At 41.1% G+C, this 17,071-nt stretch overlaps 1 protein-coding gene across 7 annotated transcripts in view; it reads left to right on the top strand.

Moving 5' to 3' along the window:
• The window catches only part of HERC1 (HECT and RLD domain containing E3 ubiquitin protein ligase family member 1), a 220,530-nt gene that overhangs the window by 196,601 nt on the left and 6,858 nt on the right, over positions 1–17,071 (top strand). For all 7 annotated transcript variants that reach the window (XM_073801133.1, XM_073801132.1, XM_073801130.1 and 4 more), the window contains 14 exons: positions 1,652–1,717; positions 1,892–2,017; positions 2,883–3,021; positions 4,065–4,246; positions 5,052–5,207; positions 5,910–6,032; positions 7,120–7,222; positions 8,791–8,960; positions 10,336–10,474; positions 12,467–12,636; positions 13,719–13,888; positions 14,172–14,337; positions 15,495–15,571; positions 16,349–16,601. In XM_073801133.1, coding sequence (XP_073657234.1) covers positions 1,652–1,717; positions 1,892–2,017; positions 2,883–3,021; positions 4,065–4,246; positions 5,052–5,207; positions 5,910–6,032; positions 7,120–7,222; positions 8,791–8,960; positions 10,336–10,474; positions 12,467–12,636; positions 13,719–13,888; positions 14,172–14,337; positions 15,495–15,571; positions 16,349–16,601 — 2,040 coding nt within the window. The remainder of the gene's footprint in view (positions 1–1,651; positions 1,718–1,891; positions 2,018–2,882; positions 3,022–4,064; positions 4,247–5,051; positions 5,208–5,909; positions 6,033–7,119; positions 7,223–8,790; positions 8,961–10,335; positions 10,475–12,466; positions 12,637–13,718; positions 13,889–14,171; positions 14,338–15,494; positions 15,572–16,348; positions 16,602–17,071) is intronic.

The raw sequence follows: 17,071 nt of genomic DNA, 5'->3' as shown, positions 1-17,071 counted from the left end.
GTGACCTGTGCTTGCACACAGGTTTCTTGGTGGCTGCAGCAGCAGCGTTAGCATTTCATGCCCATCTCTGGGGTCCGAGCTGATAGCCACAGCTCGCACCCATCTCTGGAGCTCATTTAGGTGGTGCTTCTGTGGGCAGACAGGGAAGGAATCCCCTCTCCTCGCACACCCCGAAACAGTGGTCTCTTGCCTCTTCAGCAGCTGCAGACTTTTTCCCGGACTCCCTCCCGGGTAGCTGTGGCACACTAGCCCCCTTCAAGCTGTGTTCACGCAGCCAACCCCAGTCCTCTCCCTGGGTTCTGACCTCCCAAGCCTGAAGCCCGAGCCTCAGCTCCCAGTCCCCGCCCGCCCCAGCGGGTGAACAGAGAAGCCTCTCGGCTGGTGAGTGCTGGTCAGCACCGATCCTCTGTGCGGGAATCTCTCCGCTTTGACCTCTGCACCCCTGTTGCTGCGCTGTCCTCCGTGACTTTGAAGTTTCCCCCTTGCCCACCCCCCTGCCCCGTCTCCGCTAGTGAAGGGGCTTCCTAGTGTGTGGAAACTTTTCCTCCTTCACAGCTCCCCAAGCTGCAGATTCCATCCCTATTTTTCTGTCTCTGTTTTTTCTTTTGCCCTACCCAGGTATGTGGGGAGTTTCTTGCCTTTTGGGAAGTTTGAGGTCTTCTGCCAGCATTCAGTAGGTGTTCTGTAGGAGTTGTTCCACATGTAGATGTATTTTTGATGTATTTTTGATGTATTTGTGGGGAGGAAGGTGATCTCCACATCTTACTCCTCTGCCATCTTGAAGGTCCCCCAGTATATATATATTTATAAATATTTTTTAGCATCTTTTCCTGGTCATCTTTTTAGATTTATTCCAATTATAGATTCTAAATTATTTGGCACTTCAGTAATGTTTAAGAGAACATTTTAGTTGTCATTTCTTTCTGATTGTATTTGAAAGCGTCTAGATACAGAAACTGTGATGGAGATAAAATGCCGGGGTAGATAGTGCAGGCCAGCACTTGCTCTAACAACCCCTTTACCTAGTTAAGATTTATATAAACAAACATTTGAATATATAAATAAAGATACAGTATAAAAGAGACATGTGAATTGAAGGAAATTATCTAAATATAGAATATTTTAATTAGGAAGTATCCTTCTGAGCCCATTTGCCTCAAATATGTCATTTGTAGATGAGGAAGCTGCAGCCTAGAAAGGTGACCTGCCCACAGCCATACAACGAGATCACGGGGGTGGTGGCTCCTGCAGATGACCTTGTACCTATGGGTGCTCAGAAATGGTTAGCTTTGAATCTCCAATGTGTTCGTGATAGTTGATAATGCAAGTGTTTATAGTAAAGGGAATATTAAAAATCAAGTTTGGCATGATTGTGAAACTGCTCTTAAATTCTCATAATATTACCAAATTCTTTAAGACTCAGTTGTTAAGAACAGATAAATCATTCGCAAAAAGATTTTCTCAAAACGTGGCCTGGGAGAAGGGAGGGCTGCATTCTGGTCTTCATGCTGCTTGTAACTGACCATGTGATCTTGGGCTTCTCCTTTCCTATTTAAAAATAAGTGATCATTTTTAAGGCCTCCTAAAAAAAACCCCCAAAAACATAAATATTGATTAAGCAAAATTGACCCTGGTGTTTGCTGTCTTTCAGGATAACAGTAAATGGATTAATGGCATGGATGAACAAATTATGTCTTGGGCAACTTCCAGACCTGAGGTCAGTAAAGATAAAGATAACTGTATGGTGGTTCTTAGTAAATCTTCTGGTTGCAAATGCTTGTGTGTTCATGTCCTGGTGTCCCCCATAGAGGCTGGTACACACTTAGTACCTAGTACATACTTGTTTGAATGAATTAATGAATCAAATTTTGACTTGATTGTGGTTTTCTAGGACTGGCACCTGGGAGGTAAATGTGATGTCTACCTGTGGGGTGCTGGCAGGCATGGACAGCTGGCAGAAGCTGGAAGAAATGTAATGGTACCTGCAGCAGCTCCCTCATTCTCACAGGCCCAACAGGTAACTAACAGGGTAAAGAAATGTAGAAGAAACTTGGGAACTGACAATTCTGATTCCCTTGCTGTCAGTAACTTACTGTAGGATAAAGTTTGTCCATTGCATAGTCTATTGCGAGGAATCACCAAAGAAAGTCATGATATATAGCTTGTATATAGCTTCTAAATAAAAGTTTTTTAGAGTTTTTATCAGACTTAGATTTTGTTAATAAGTTTCTAAATTTTTCTTGTTTTCACGTATCATGAATTAACATCATGATGCATTATGCCTGCCCAGCATATATTTATAGAAGTTAAGATATTGGTAATTATTAATTCTCTCTTTGGGGGCCATAAACTTACAGGGATCTTTAACCAGATTTCATTGACACTCCTCCCCTCGTCTAATAATTACTATATTTCTAAACCCTTCTTGAGGCCACTGCTTTCTCTTCCATTCTTCTCTACCTCGGTAAGCCCCAGGATACACTATTCTTTCATGTGTATATCCCCTGCAATTTCTGCTTCTTGTGGCCTCCAGCCAGTCTTTACTATTTTCCCATCAGCCTCTCCTCTTACTTCTTTTATCTATTTTGTTGTTAATGTTATTATTTAAACTCTGCACAGTTGGCTGAAAGCCCTGTAGATAACATGTTTCTAAAGTATCTTAAATCATCAGATGAGCCTCATACATCTCTTGGTTAAGTAAGAGGTTTTATAATAATCAAGGGCTTATAGGAACCCCGTTGTTATGTCAACCCTTCCCCTTTAATGAAAGGATAAAAGAACCGATAAAGGTATCCTAAGTATACATGGAATCATTTTAAATGTTTGCATGATAAAGCTATATAATAAAAGATAATATATTTAATTATGTGTTTTTATACTAGGTTGTATGTGGTCAGAATTGTACCTTTGTCATACAGGCCAATGGCACAGTGTTGGCTTGTGGGGAAGGAAGTTATGGCAGATTAGGACAAGGAAATTCAGATGACCTTCATGTGCTGACAGTTATTTCAGCCTTACAAGGTAAAATTATCCTCAGTTAAAAGCTGATCGGAAACTATGGCCTATCTGTAGGAATGTTTGCTTATTATGTTAGAACTCATCTCAAACCTTTGCTAGATAAAGTCATGTAGGGTTTTCACTTATATTTAGATTCTCGTTTAGGGATGTACAACCTTAATTTTCCATATTTTGAGCTGTATTATTTTGCAAGTTACTTATCATAGCCATGCTAGAATTGCTGTGTTAATACACACTGAAGATTGTAAACAAATTCTTTAAAATTGCAAAACTGTAATTAGGCAACTATTAATAGCAGTAGTAATCATGCATGTACTTCATTAACGTTAAAAATCAATTTATACGGAAATGTGCCTATGTACTAAAGACTTTAAAGGGCATCCCCATCAGAGTGCTCTGTGACTTGGAGAACGAAAACCTCTGGAAAAACCACTGCACGGACCCCCGGCTTGTTCCTAAAGTTAACTTTTACTGACTCTGAAGCCTACAAAGAGAGCAAATTGAGTTTTTTAAGTAAAAGCATACAAGTAACATGAGTTCAGAACAAATTCTTGAGTAGCTCTAAGTTCTCTTCCTTCAGATCTTTGTGTGAAGTGCACAACACTAGGGATGGGAGGGCTTGGTTCCTGTTCGGTTCTATTAGATCCTGCCTCGGGTACTTTGCACAAGCTACTAAACCTCTTTGTGACTCAGTTTCCCCAGTTGTAAAAGTGGTGATGATAATATCTGCCTCATAGGATCTGTGTGAAAATAGAAAATGAGCGATCCATGTAAAGCATTTATAGGAGTGGCTAGAACATAATCTTTAGTGACTATAACTGCTCCTATCACCTTTCTCCTCTTCCTTGTCATCATCATTTTATGTGACTGCTCCCAATTTTCTAGGTTATGGCTGCAAATCTGATTTAAAATTAAAGACATTGTTTATATTTCTGAAGTACTGTTGTGGTATTTTTTGATTCTGTGAGATTACTCTGTAGCAGCTTCAAGTAAAGAGGGGACTTTTAACATTCAGCACCTCTTGTTGGGTTTCTGCTCTGTTCCAGGCTTTGTGGTGACCCAGCTGGTGACTTCCTGTGGTTCTGATGGACACTCAATGGCCCTGACTGAAAGTGGTGAGGTCTTTAGCTGGGGAGATGGTGATTATGGCAAACTCGGCCATGGGAACAGCGACAGGCAGCGGCGGCCCAGGCAGATTGAGGCCTTACAGGGAGAAGAAGTGGTGCAGGTCGGACAGAATATGGATAAGTTTATCTTTTTTTTTTTTTTAATGTTTATTTATTTATTTATTTGGCTGCGCTGGGTCTTAGTTGTGGCATGCGGGACATAGTTGCGCCTGGATAAGTTTATCTTTGAATGTAAACATACTAGGTGTTGAGTTCTCAAGTTTAGGTAATGAAAAACGGTAGTAAAAATTTATTACCCCATCATAAAAGATCCAGTGTTTTTGGTGGTTCAGAGTCATTCTTGAGTGTCTCAGGAGTTTGAATGGGCTTTGGTGTTAGAATGGACTCCTTTTTCCTGAGCCAGCTGGTTGACCCAGGCCAGGGTGCTTCAGGTCCTTGGAAGAAGTGGGGTTTAACTCCTGCCCCACAGTTCTTGATATAGTGTTAAATGGAAAGCTTTGCTTTCAACCTATCATTATCGTTACAAAGGTTGAGTTCATATACATTTTCTGGAAAATCAATTTGTGATCTAAAATAATATTGTAAAGTTACATAGCACCTTACAGTTTACAAAGAATTTCCCTATTCATTAACTCATATAGTCTAGGTCATCCCTGCGTAGCTGAAGAGTAGCAACACTGCCAAGGTATGCTGTTTAGCTTGGTCTTCCTGAGGATTTTGAGGTAGATCAGACTTGGGGGAGCAGGAGGGCCACTTGGGTGGATAGGACATACTGGTCTTGAAGATCCTGAGTTTTCAGTGAAGTTTACTTAAAGATTATTACTGTATTAATAACCAAAAAGGACTGATTTCTTTCTTAGTATGCCCTCTTGTTAAAATTTTTGTTCTTGTTTGTTCTATTCGTAGATGTCTTGTGGCTTCAAACATTCAGCAGTGGTAACATCAGATGGCAAACTGTTTACCTTTGGGAATGGTGACTACGGTCGTCTGGGTCTTGGAAACACTTCGAACAAAAAACTTCCAGAGAGAGTAACTGCACTGGAGGGGTATCAGATTGGACAGGCATGGAATAAATCAATAATACGTTCTATATGATCATAGTTTCTTGTTTCCCCTATGTGCACTTAGACATTGTCCTTTCAGGAAAACTAGAATCACCACTCGTACTTAACCTGATGTACATTTTGTTTGGCCTAATTGATAAACAAATGGAAGTCTTAATTCAGGATGTGAATATTTTAAAATCCTCTTCATAATACCACTTGATATGAAAGCTTTAAGCAACATAGTAACTCCTCTTCAGTATCCTGGAAGTAGATGGCTGAACTGCAGCATCATTGGTAGCTGCTGCTCTTAAGTAATAATTGTTCCTGACCTGTACATTTTGAGACTCTCTCTTAACAAGAAGATGAGATAAAATATTTTTATCTTTTACTATTTTTATCTTTTATCATTCCTTAGACTGTCTCTGGTGTGAATGAGTATTTTTTAATCATATGTACTTTTTCCTATCTTTTGTGCTCTCTGATTCAGAGGTAGCCACAGATATTTGAAGGATTTTACTTTGAAAAAGGTTGTTTTTTGTTTGTGGACATTAGGAATTTTTTTCTTCATGACACATTTTGGTTAACATATGTAAGGCCCTGAAACCAATAAAAATTTTTGGAAACACAGCCAGATTTTTCACTGAAGTCAAGACAGAGTGTCCCAGAAATGGGTGTTTTAGGTATTGTGATTTGCCTTACCACCCTGTTATTTCTCCAGGTGGCTTGTGGCTTAAACCATACTTTGGCAGTGTCAGCAGATGGCTCCATGGTGTGGGCTTTTGGAGATGGGGACTATGGAAAACTAGGCTTAGGAAATTCCACTGCAAAATCTTCACCTCAGGTCAGTATTGGCTTTAATCTAGAGATTCAGACAACATGGTTTTCTTCTATGTCAGTACCTCTTCTTAGCTGGAAGTAATTTACCTTTAACATTTTTGGTAATTCATAATGAAATTTAGAAGCTTCTTTTGCTTATTCTTAAATTTCCAGCATTCCAGATCTTATTTTAAATAAGTAATTTAAAATAATCAAAATAAGTAATTAATAAGCATTAATTACTAAACTGGATATAAAAATGCTGCAAGGACAAGCATCTGTCTTTGTCATGGGCTGAGTAGTGTAGGACTACCTCCCATGTAGAGAAGAAATAAGTATAAACATATCTCTGGGGTGTCTTATGGAGGGAACCATGAACAATGTTTTGTAACTCTCTGCTTGTGACTGCCATTTCAGCATATTATTACCACTGAATTATACAGGTATGTGCATTTAAAAAGTAATAGGAAATCCAAGTCCATAAACAAATGATTTAGAGGCTTTATTCACATTATAGAAGGTTTCTTGGCTCTTCAGAAGACCTCTTGTGCAATCCTTTTTATGTGGATTTTTCTAACACGTTTAACAAGCAGCATGATTTACAAGTATTCAATTTATATTCAACTCCAGATTCACTATCGTATATAGTCTGTGACATCTTGATAGCTAGACTGGTGAATATTCAGCTAGGGATACAAAAAGGAAGGAAATCCTCTCTGGAGAACATATAAAGCAGTTATTGTCACCTCTGAAAGCAGAAAAAATCTAACTGGGAGCAGCCCACGGCTTTACATGGTCTTATGGTGTTCTTTAAACAGCCATAGAATTCTCTTTGGTTTCTGTTGCCCAGAGGAATGTTTCCACTTCACATGGGGTCCTGGGGATTTTAGTTAAACGTCCCCTACCCCCTATAATATTCGCCCAAATTCAGGTAGTTTGCAGAGCAGTATGAGAAAATAACATTTAGGAGTGTGGATATGGCTGAAAACAAGTAAGTGACTATTAGTATTTTTATTGGAAGATAATCCTTGAGTTTATACATGCCAGTAGGCAAATTTGAGTGTTTTATATTTTCCTTTTTAAATTATGTGCCTTACGCTTTTATTTTGCAGAAAGTTGATGTCCTTTGTGGAATTGGAATAAAAAAGGTTGCGTGTGGAACTCAGTTTTCTGTTGCATTGACCAAAGATGGTCATGTGTATACCTTTGGTCAAGGTAGGGCATTTTCCAGGCATTAATTATATTGCTTATTTTGTGCACACATGTATTACAGAAACATTTGCCTTCCAGCTGTATAGAAAGTGCTTAAACTGAGTCATTTTTCATTCTGGGTGATGATTGGCCACACAACCTTCATTCACTAGCTACTTTTCTGCTCCACTTTCATGCTATTTGTTGTAAGGACAAACTCTCCTCCCCATTGATGGCCCCTCGTGCCAGAGCCTTCATTCTTGCCAGAAGAGTTCCTGGCAAAGCCCTTCCCTTCCTCCTCTCTGCTGCCTCTGCCATGCTACCACAAACACTGCCTTGACCACCAGAGCTCCTCGAGATCCTGCCTCACTTCCCAGCCCTTGCAGGGACTGGGGATCCAGGTCTTAGGAATTCACAGGCATTTGGGATTCAGATCTTGAGTAAGTTCAAAATCTACGCATCCACAGTGGGATTGCCTGGCAATATATTCAGCTTTGTAAACGGAACTTCTTTTCAAGTTGTAGTGACCGAAGAATGTGTGAGGAAGAGGGGGGAAGAAGTGAGCTGTGATTGAAGTTTCTAGTCTTGGAAGAACGTGGACGCTGCTGAGGCCGGGGAAGTTGGTTCTGGTGAAAGAGATAAGGAGCTTAGTTTTAGTCATATTGAACTGGGGCCATATACTCTAGACTACATGTATGGAGAAGTCTAGCAAGTTACGGGGGATTTGGATCTGGAACTCCAGGGAGATTGTTTATGGAGATGTAGGTTTGCATAATTCCTAATGGTGTAGTTAAAGCCATATTAATAAGCTCTAAGAAACCCAGGGAGAGAATATGGCATGAAAAAAGTGGAGGGTAAAACTCTAGGGAATGTGAGTAAAGGGCAGGTGAACATGGGAGAGCTGGCTTTGAAGGGAGTGGAGAGAGAGGTAGTTGGGGAGCCAGGACAGTGCAGAGTCTCTGAGGGGCAGAAGGAGCTGAGGCCACATTATCAGAAGGTAAAGTGGAGCTCCATGGGCTAGAGCTGGAGAAGAGGCTGCTGCAGTGTAGGCAGTTAGGAGCTATTCATGGCTTTTGAGAGTACAGTTTCAGTGCAGTGGTGAGAATGCAAGTTAGGCTGCAGAAGGTGGCCAAGCCAAACAGGCCTACAGCATGTGAAGCACCAGGGACAGGCCTGCACTTCGTAGAAGTTTGGCAGCAAAGAGAAGGGGAGAGGTTGGCTGGAAATTTGAGGACAGGACAGGTTGCATGATGTCTTTTCTTAGAATGCAAGAACTTTAGGGCCTCTGTGAATTACGTGCCAGTCCTCTCAAGTATGAGGATGCTAGAGGTGCCTCTTGGTTTGAAATAAGCTACAAATTTTAAATTAAATTTTATTTATTTTTATGAAAAAGGAGATCATGACATTTTGCAAAGAAACAGTTTTAAACTTTATTCGCTCAGAATCCGGTATACCTTACTGGCAAAGCAGCTTTTGCCCCAGTGAGTTATGTATGTCATTGCCGTACCACCATAGACATTAAATGACTCATCAGGAAATGTAAAAGGACTGTGGTGTGCCGTCCATAAATGTCCTCTTGCTATTTTTTTCAGATCGCTTGATAGGCTTGCCAGAAGGGCGTGCTCGCAATCACAATCGACCGCAGCAAATCCCTGTCCTGGCTGGAGTGGTCATCGAAGATGTGGCCGTTGGAGCTGAACACACACTTGCTTTGGCATCAACTGGAGATGTGTATGCCTGGGGGAGCAATTCAGAGGGGCAGGTACATATTTATCTCGCTTGCTGCTCTGTCATGTTCTAGAAATCTGACAGCATTCTTCATTTGGCAAAGAGATAAGCTAGAAACTCGGCATATCTACACAAGACCTCAAGCACGTCACTTTGCTGTGGGGCTGATTATCTGGAGTCCAGTTGTGCCTCTCTGTCTCTTGATGATGGTCTAGTAAGTGTTATATCATGGTTTAAAAAAAATCTGGCAGTACAGTAAAGTGGTTAAGGGGATTCGCTGAATATATATGTGCCTACACACACTGAGAAGTGCCTAGCACATAGTAAACAGCACTTTGTAAGTATTCAGTATTTGCTACTATCACGATTAATCATCATTTTCACTACAGTAATAAAAGAGGTTAGGTACTAGGAGTATCAGTTGATCTGGAAAATGGAAAGGATGAAACAATACTTCTATATTTTATAATATGACAGTATACAAAGTATGTTTGTGTATGTTCAGGAAGTCTTGTCACTCCCATTACGTAGAGTAGTAAACTGAGCCTGTAAGAGGTTGAGAAAAGACTCAAGAGGTTGATGTGTTCAGCCTATCCTGTATGTGGAGAAGGGACACACTTTGGTGGGGCAGGTCTGAGATACCTGCTACTACAGTGGCTTTCAGCTCCACATGCGAACGACATCTCCTTCCTCTGTAAATCCTCTCTACGTCTAGCTGCCCCTAGAGCCAACGACCCTCAAGTTCAAGGTCCAGTGTTATTCACAGTAGCTCTGTGGTGTCCTCATCACTATATTAACAGATGGGGAAGCTGCTCAACAGTGTGGTTGCACATTATCTTAATGAGAAGAGAGTTGATGTTGAGACACCTTTGGAAGGTCCCTGGCAGGGCCTTGACGTGATCCTGCCTGATGATGTTGAGGTGCTCAGCCACTGAAACACTGGGTGTCCTAGTCGGACCCCAAGAACAGAGATCCGGAGTTGAGAATCTGCTTCTATGTATGTTTTTATAATTGTTTATTTACTGTTACACAGGCAGTCCATGTTAAAAGTCAAGAAATCAGTGTGTTCTAAGTAAAAGCTCTATAGATCATTCTGTTGTTTTTTTTTTTTAACTTGCCAAGAATTTATTTCCTCTCTAGAAGTGGAGTTCAAAGATGTTTTCAGTCATTAAGACTCGTCTGCTAGATTTGGAATGGCCTTGTTACAGCTTAGTTTTTAGGAGACAGTATAAGCTATGAGGATCACTCTGATAGAGAAAATCAGAATTAATTTCATTATTTTGATGCCATTGCTTGGTACAGATAGTAACTTATTTATATCTGCTACCATCCAAGACAAAAATTATCATCTTGACTTCCTCTCTTCCTCTTTCTAATTGAATCTCTGTGTATTTGCAATTTATTTCCAGCTTGGCTTAGGCCACACCAACCACGTTCGAGAACCAACCCTGGTAACAGTTCTGCAAGGGAAAAACGTTCGGCAGATCTCGGCCGGTCGCTGCCACAGTGCTGCGTGGACAGCGCCACCTGTCCCGCCAAGAGCACCAGGTGAGGGATGAAATATCCATGCTCCTGCAGCCTCTCTTTCAGCAGTCCCCAGCTGCACTGTTTGCTTGCCAGCTTCACACTGCATCCAGGCACCATTCTGAAACCATCAAACCTTCCCCCACACAACCAAAGCACTCTTTGTACTACAGTACTGCAAATACTTTCAGAGCAGGCGATTCTCCTGCAGACTTCATTACATAGCAGTCCCTCTCTGCTCCCCAAAAGAAGAAAATGTATCACTTAGGCAAGCAAAATTTATAATTTTGGAATAGCAATAAAGTATTTTTTATATATAGTAGTGATGAACTGTAGCTTTCTAAGCCATGCTGTTAAGGAATAAAGGTGAAAAGCCCGGAGACCACTTGTCAACTTCTTCACCCTAGTCAGCCATTTGAAACATGATGTTGTCTATACATTGGCACAGCAGAAGAACAAAAAAAAATTGTTGCCATTTTACTCCAGTGTATACAGCAGGACTGATGGGCTGTTTCTACCTTTTGTGTGTTTTGCTTTTAATTTATTATGAAATCCTCATAGGTCTACAAAAAGATATAAAGGAAATAAAATGCGTATTTGTGTACCTAACACCCTACTGTGTACTCTCCCTGATCGGATCCATCTTTTGTTCCCCACAAATGTAACCATTGCCTTAAGTATGATACTTACCCTTATGCATTTCTTCATATTTGGTCTATTTCTTTCCTAGGCCCTCAAGTCCTTTCTAAAACCATCCTCTGGTATCTGAGGCACTAGAACTTCCCTGAAGTGACCTTGTGCCTGAGAGCTCCGTATTCTCATCCCTTTTTGTGAAGCCCTCTACTTTTAGCCACAGGTCCTTGGGAAAGACTCCCCATAGAGATTGTTTTCTCTTACATACCCTGAGAGAGCAAGGTAGGACTGCCAAGTAGATTCCAAACAAGCAAGAGATGGTTTCTGGTTAACAGAGCCCAGAATGAGCAGTGCTGCCGGCCCACTGACAATTTCAGGTACTCAGGGGCCTCTTTAGCTTCCAGTGGGATTTCCCTTCCACTTCAGGACAGAGACCATACAGCATGGTGGCTGAAGGTTCAGACTCAGGAACCACATTGCTCAGGTTCAATCCTGGCTCCTCCACTTAGGAGCTGAGTGACCCTGAGGCTCAGTTTCCTTGTCTGCAAAGCAAGGGTAGTAATAGCACCTATTGTAAAGAACTGTAGGAGTAAATGAATCAATTCATGTGAAGCTCTTAGAACAGTGCCAGGCACGTAAAAGTACTCAATAAATGTTAGCTTTAACTAATAGTAGGGAAATACCTCTGAGAATTGAGCTGTACAAATCTTTATTTGCAGGAAACTCAAATAAGCTGAGTATCTTATTCTTAGTCTTTTGTGTGTTTCTATAAGATGATAACCATGGATACAGTCCTTGTCGTTTCTGCTCTGCAGAGCTCTTATCCTTGCAGTATAAAGCCTTCCTGAATCATCTACTCCTATCTTTCATTCTGTCATGTTCACTTTCTGTCAGATCCCTAGTAAGTGTGGGAGGTGGCTCTGCTGAGTTGCCCATTTCCATTTTCAGAACTGCCTACCTGGTCCTGGCCCACACCTTGTGTTATTATGAAGATGACAGTTGTTGAATATGAAAGAATGAATTTGGATTTTATTGTTTGGAGTTTTTTTGTGCAGGAACTGTTTTAAGTCCCATAGTTAAATGGGTAACTAAATTAAAGGAGAAAAAAAAAAAAGCAAGTTTCCATAATGATAAATTAAAAAGATGTTTTACAAACCAACACTGGTGCATCAAAAGATTAAGATGAATGGATGGTGAATAGAGGAATTGATAAATAAGTGATAAAGCGTATATAGCAAAATATTAATTTTAGTATTTAAGTGGTGGGAATGGGTGTTCATTATATACTTGCAACTTCCATGTGTGTTTGAAATTGTTCAAAACACTAAACATGATGAAAACAATGCATTTTCCTTTACAAGTGTGCATTTGTGTTCTGGGCAGGTGTGTCGGTGCCTCTGCAGCTGGGCCTGCCCGATGCAGTGCCCCCCCAGTATGGGGCGCTGAGGGAGGTGAGCATTCACACCGCGAGGGCCAGGCTCCGGCTGCTTTACCACTTCTCTGACCTCATGTACTCATCCTGGAGGCTGCTGAACCTCAGCCCCAACAATCAGGTAAAACGGTGGCTTGGAAAGCAGTGCCTGTGATGTGCTTACCAGGTCCCAGGGCCTCTTTCTCAGCCTTCAGAAAATTCTTGCGTAGCTAATGCTTTTTACTCTCAGCCCCCAAGAGATGTAGAAAAGGCACCAGTTCTGTTCCCCTTTTATTGCTGGGTTAAGGACAGTCCAGATATAGGTTATCAAGCTGTTGAACACGCAGTGGTCTTCCTTCTGTGTTTCGGTTTGTCCAAAGTTCAAGGAAGTATGAATGGCTAAAGGCTAAGCATGTATTTTCTACGAACTCCAGAATATGATTTTAAAACTTAAGCACACAAAGGTGTTAGCACCACAGTCAAGGTGCTTATGTAAGTGAGTCTGAGAAATTTTGGAGACTTCTTGCTCTCCTTACAGATGAGCTTACCAATGAGCATACCCTGTGGAGGGATAGGTGGGGGAGAGAAAGTAAATTTGGCTGATTTGCTTGTCTTTGTAGAACAGTCTGATAATTTAGGAAGAAAGCAAGCTGGCTATGTTTGTTTGTTTGTTTGATGTGTAGGCATGCCTGCCAAAATGTGTGTTAGTTTGTCAAACTGTTAGTCAAAAATCCTTTGGGTAACCAGTCATGGCATATGAGAGGTTTGAGAAATCATTGTTAGAAATAGATAATCAACCAGGCAACAGAATACTGTGCGGCACTAAGCAAGAGTGTTAGCAACCTGTTGTAATTAGTGAGAGAAATGTTTATGGTGTAAAGTGAGGTGAGAAAAGCAGTAGAAAACTGAATAAATAGTATGATCTCGAAAATGTGAAAAGGAAGGAACCTGGAAGGAAATAGATGAAAGCGTTAATGGGGCCGCCTCCATATGATAGGATTATGGATGATTTTATTTGTGTGCTTGTGTGTGTGTCCTTTTCTGTATCTTCTAGGTTTTTAAAAATAATAATCATACTTTACCAGAAAAAATATTTTGAAAAGGTTGCTAATAATGGCTAATACCCAGATTTATGCTTTTGAAGTGCATTTGTAAAAGTGAGATGTGTTATTTCTTTTAAGCCTTAGATTGTACCATTTCTGCTAAGCTTACTTTCTGTTACAGAATAGTACGTCTCATTATAATGCTGGAACATGGGGCATCGTGCAGGGACAGCTCCGACCTTTGTTAGCCCCAAGAGTCTACACCCTCCCAATGGTGCGCTCTATAGGAAAAACCATGGTTCAAGGCAAAAACTATGGACCTCAAATTACTGTAAAGAGGATATCAACCAGGTTAGCATATTATGTATATGTGTATATGTTTCATTAACTAGCATTTTGTGAGGTGGACTTACTACTAACTGATCTCTGTGAGGAAGCCTTAGCTTCCTCATTTGTAAAGTAGGATAGTAATAGTATTTTACATCAGTACCCAGTGTGGTTACAGTGGGCCCAGCACAGTGTTTGGCTGTTGTTAAGCTGGCCTGTTCATTCACTGGTGGGAAAATATCTTCAAGTGACTTTTGTGGTGATTTGAGAGCATTGTATTTCATTATGTTTTCCCTTTATTTTAAAGAGGAAGGAAGTGTAAGCCCATCTTTGTTCAAATAGCAAGACAAGTAGTTAAACTGAATGCATCAGACCTCCGTCTGCCATCCCGAGCCTGGAAAGTTAAGCTGGTTGGAGAAGGGGCTGATGATGCTGGAGGCGTGTTCGATGACACGATCACAGAGATGTGCCAGGTATATTCATGCAGTGTCCCCTGCTGAGTTGTCCACTCAGGTGGTGGCTGTTTTACTGTTTCCAGTGATTACTCTGGCATGTTTTTATAAATGTAAGCAAGGATGCATTTGTAATCCTTACGTAAAGTTATGCTGTTAATGATGTATAGGCGAATTACCGCAAAGGTTTGTGAAATGCTTTGTGAAGATACCTTACTGAGTAAGTGCCAGTGCTTCGCCATCTACCAATGACTCACCATCTGTTGTGCTGTGTAACACTGGCAGAGGAAACAATGACACATATTTACACTTATGTAACAGACAAATCCAGGACCACCCATGTGCTCCCATTTATTTTGGTGCTTTTAGAACAAAGTAGAACTGCCAGGCTACTGGCAGAAATTAGAAAAACAAGGCTTAAGATTTTGAACCAGGGCTTCCCTGGTGGCGCACTGGTTAAGAATCTGCCTGCCAATGCAGGGGACATGGGTTCGAGCCCTGGTCTGGGAAGATCCCACATGCCACGGAGCAACTAAGCCCGTGCACCACAACTACTCAGCATGCACTCTAGGGCCCGCGAGCCACAACTACTGAGCCCACGTGCCGCAGCTGCTGAAGCCTGTGTTCTCTAGGGCCTGTGTGCCGCAACTACTGAGCCCACGTGCTGCAACTACTGAAGCCTGCACGCCTAGAGCCCGTGCCCCGCGACAAGAGAAGCCACACAATAAGAAGCCCGTGCACAGCAACGAAGGCCCATGGCGGCCAAAAATTAATTAATTAATTAAAAAGAGTTTGAACCAGTTCATATTTTAAGATCTACAGTGGCAGCTTTGCTTCCAGATCAGCTCTGACCCTTCCAGCTTTGCCTAGTATCAGGATTTTTCTGATAAATCCTGTAATCATTTACTAAGTTTATTTGAATATCACTGTACTCTGCTCACAGATACCCCAACTCGTGCCCTGGATTGACTTTTTCGTCTTAGTTCTGCACATGGGGGAGCCTCCTAAATTCATTTTAAATTACAACCACAAAAATAATTATAGAGATGGCTGGTTGTCATATAGCATTGTAAATTCCTCAATATTCTCTTTTCAGTATGATTTTTAATGTTAATTGTTTCGTTTTCTTGATGCATTTGATTGTCATTTCTAAGAAATTGTTTTTCTTTCTTCTACAGGAACTTGAAACTGGTATTGTTGACCTTCTTATACCCTCTCCCAATGCTACCGCAGAAGTGGGTTACAATAGAGACAGGTAAGGGCAGTCAGCAAGTGTTATTGAATGTCTATAATAATAATTCAAATTTATTGAGTGCTTACTATATGCCAGGCACTGTACTAAGTGTTTTACATGGATTATCCCATTGAATCCTCATGATAGATCTAAGGAGTAGGAACTGCTACTGTTCTCTTTTCACACATAGGAAAGACACTTACATCATGACTTGTTATTTATTATGAGATCAACTCAATGATAATATAGAGGGTTAGAGGAAGTGCAGACTTGATATTGAAACCAGACTTCTTTTGTGTTTCTGAAGGCCTACATGGCCTTCCCTCAACGAATTAAAATTCATTGAAAACCTTTGATATGCTGTCCAATCACAGCAGTTAGTATTTGCAATTATGTATTATTCCTTTATTTGTCGAAGTTTGAATTTTGGATCCTGCTTCATGGACTTGTAAATGATAAATGAAATGATTTTAGGAAATAGGGCACCCTTGAGCACGTAGCTTAAGGACTGATAGATCATTCACTTACCCTCTTATGGTTCTTCTAAAAATAATTCAAAATATGGTCCCTGTGCTGTCCAGAACAATAGCGATAGGCCATATGTGGCTACTGAGCGCCTGAAATGTGGTTATAGGAGCTGAATTTTAGATTTTATTGAATTAATTTAAATAGCCACATGCGGCTAATGACTGCCATATTGGACAGCACAGGTCTAGACTAATGCTATAGCCGTTTGATAACTTATTTCTAATAAAAATGAGGACAGCCTTGTTTGAAATAGTTCCTTTAATTCTGCAGGTTCCTTTTTAACCCTTCTGCCTGCCTCGATGAACACTTAATGCAGTTTAAGTTCTTGGGAATTTTAATGGGGGTTGCCATTCGCACAAAGAAGCCTCTGGACCTCCACTTAGCCCCTCTGGTGTGGAAGCAGCTGTGCTGCGTCCCACTCACCCTGGAAGACCTGGAGGAGGTGGATCTGCTCTACGTGCAGACTCTCAACAGCATTCTTCACATTGAAGACAGTGGGATTACCGAGGAGAGTTTCCATGAGGTAAATAAGTCCTGCCTGGTTCATGTTTCTGTTGGTGTTGACTAGAATTTTTCTCTGTAAAGCTCAGGTATGGCCTTCCATTTGCTGTCTGGCTGACCCATGCCATATGCCGTTGCTGCGCTTAGCAGCTCAACCCAGCAGTTTAAATAACTGCTAAGAGAGTCAGCTCCAGCACCCAGCTTCTGCTCCTTCTCCTTTAATCCATTCTCTGCCTGCTAGAGTGAAGGACAGAGAGAACCCAGGTGGAGAGGAGGCCTGGGATGACCAGAGTTCATCAAACCTGATTTGGAGGCAGAGAGATTCAACCTCATTTTTAATTACAACCAGATGAGTCAGCACCCTCTGCTGATCAAGTAGCCTGATCAGTTATCTCAGTTGCCTTGTTTTCAGCCTTAAAATTTTTGATATTGTTAATGTTTTTCTGTATTTGTGTGTAACATACTTTTTGTGGTCATTTCTACCATGGAGTA

The sequence above is a fragment of the Tursiops truncatus genome, chromosome 2 (genome assembly GCF_011762595.2).
Source record: "Tursiops truncatus isolate mTurTru1 chromosome 2, mTurTru1.mat.Y, whole genome shotgun sequence".
Classification (NCBI taxonomy): Eukaryota; Metazoa; Chordata; class Mammalia; order Artiodactyla; family Delphinidae; genus Tursiops; species Tursiops truncatus.
The sequence above is the reverse complement of the archived record's forward strand: the minus strand, read 5'-3'. Positions and strand labels throughout refer to the sequence as shown.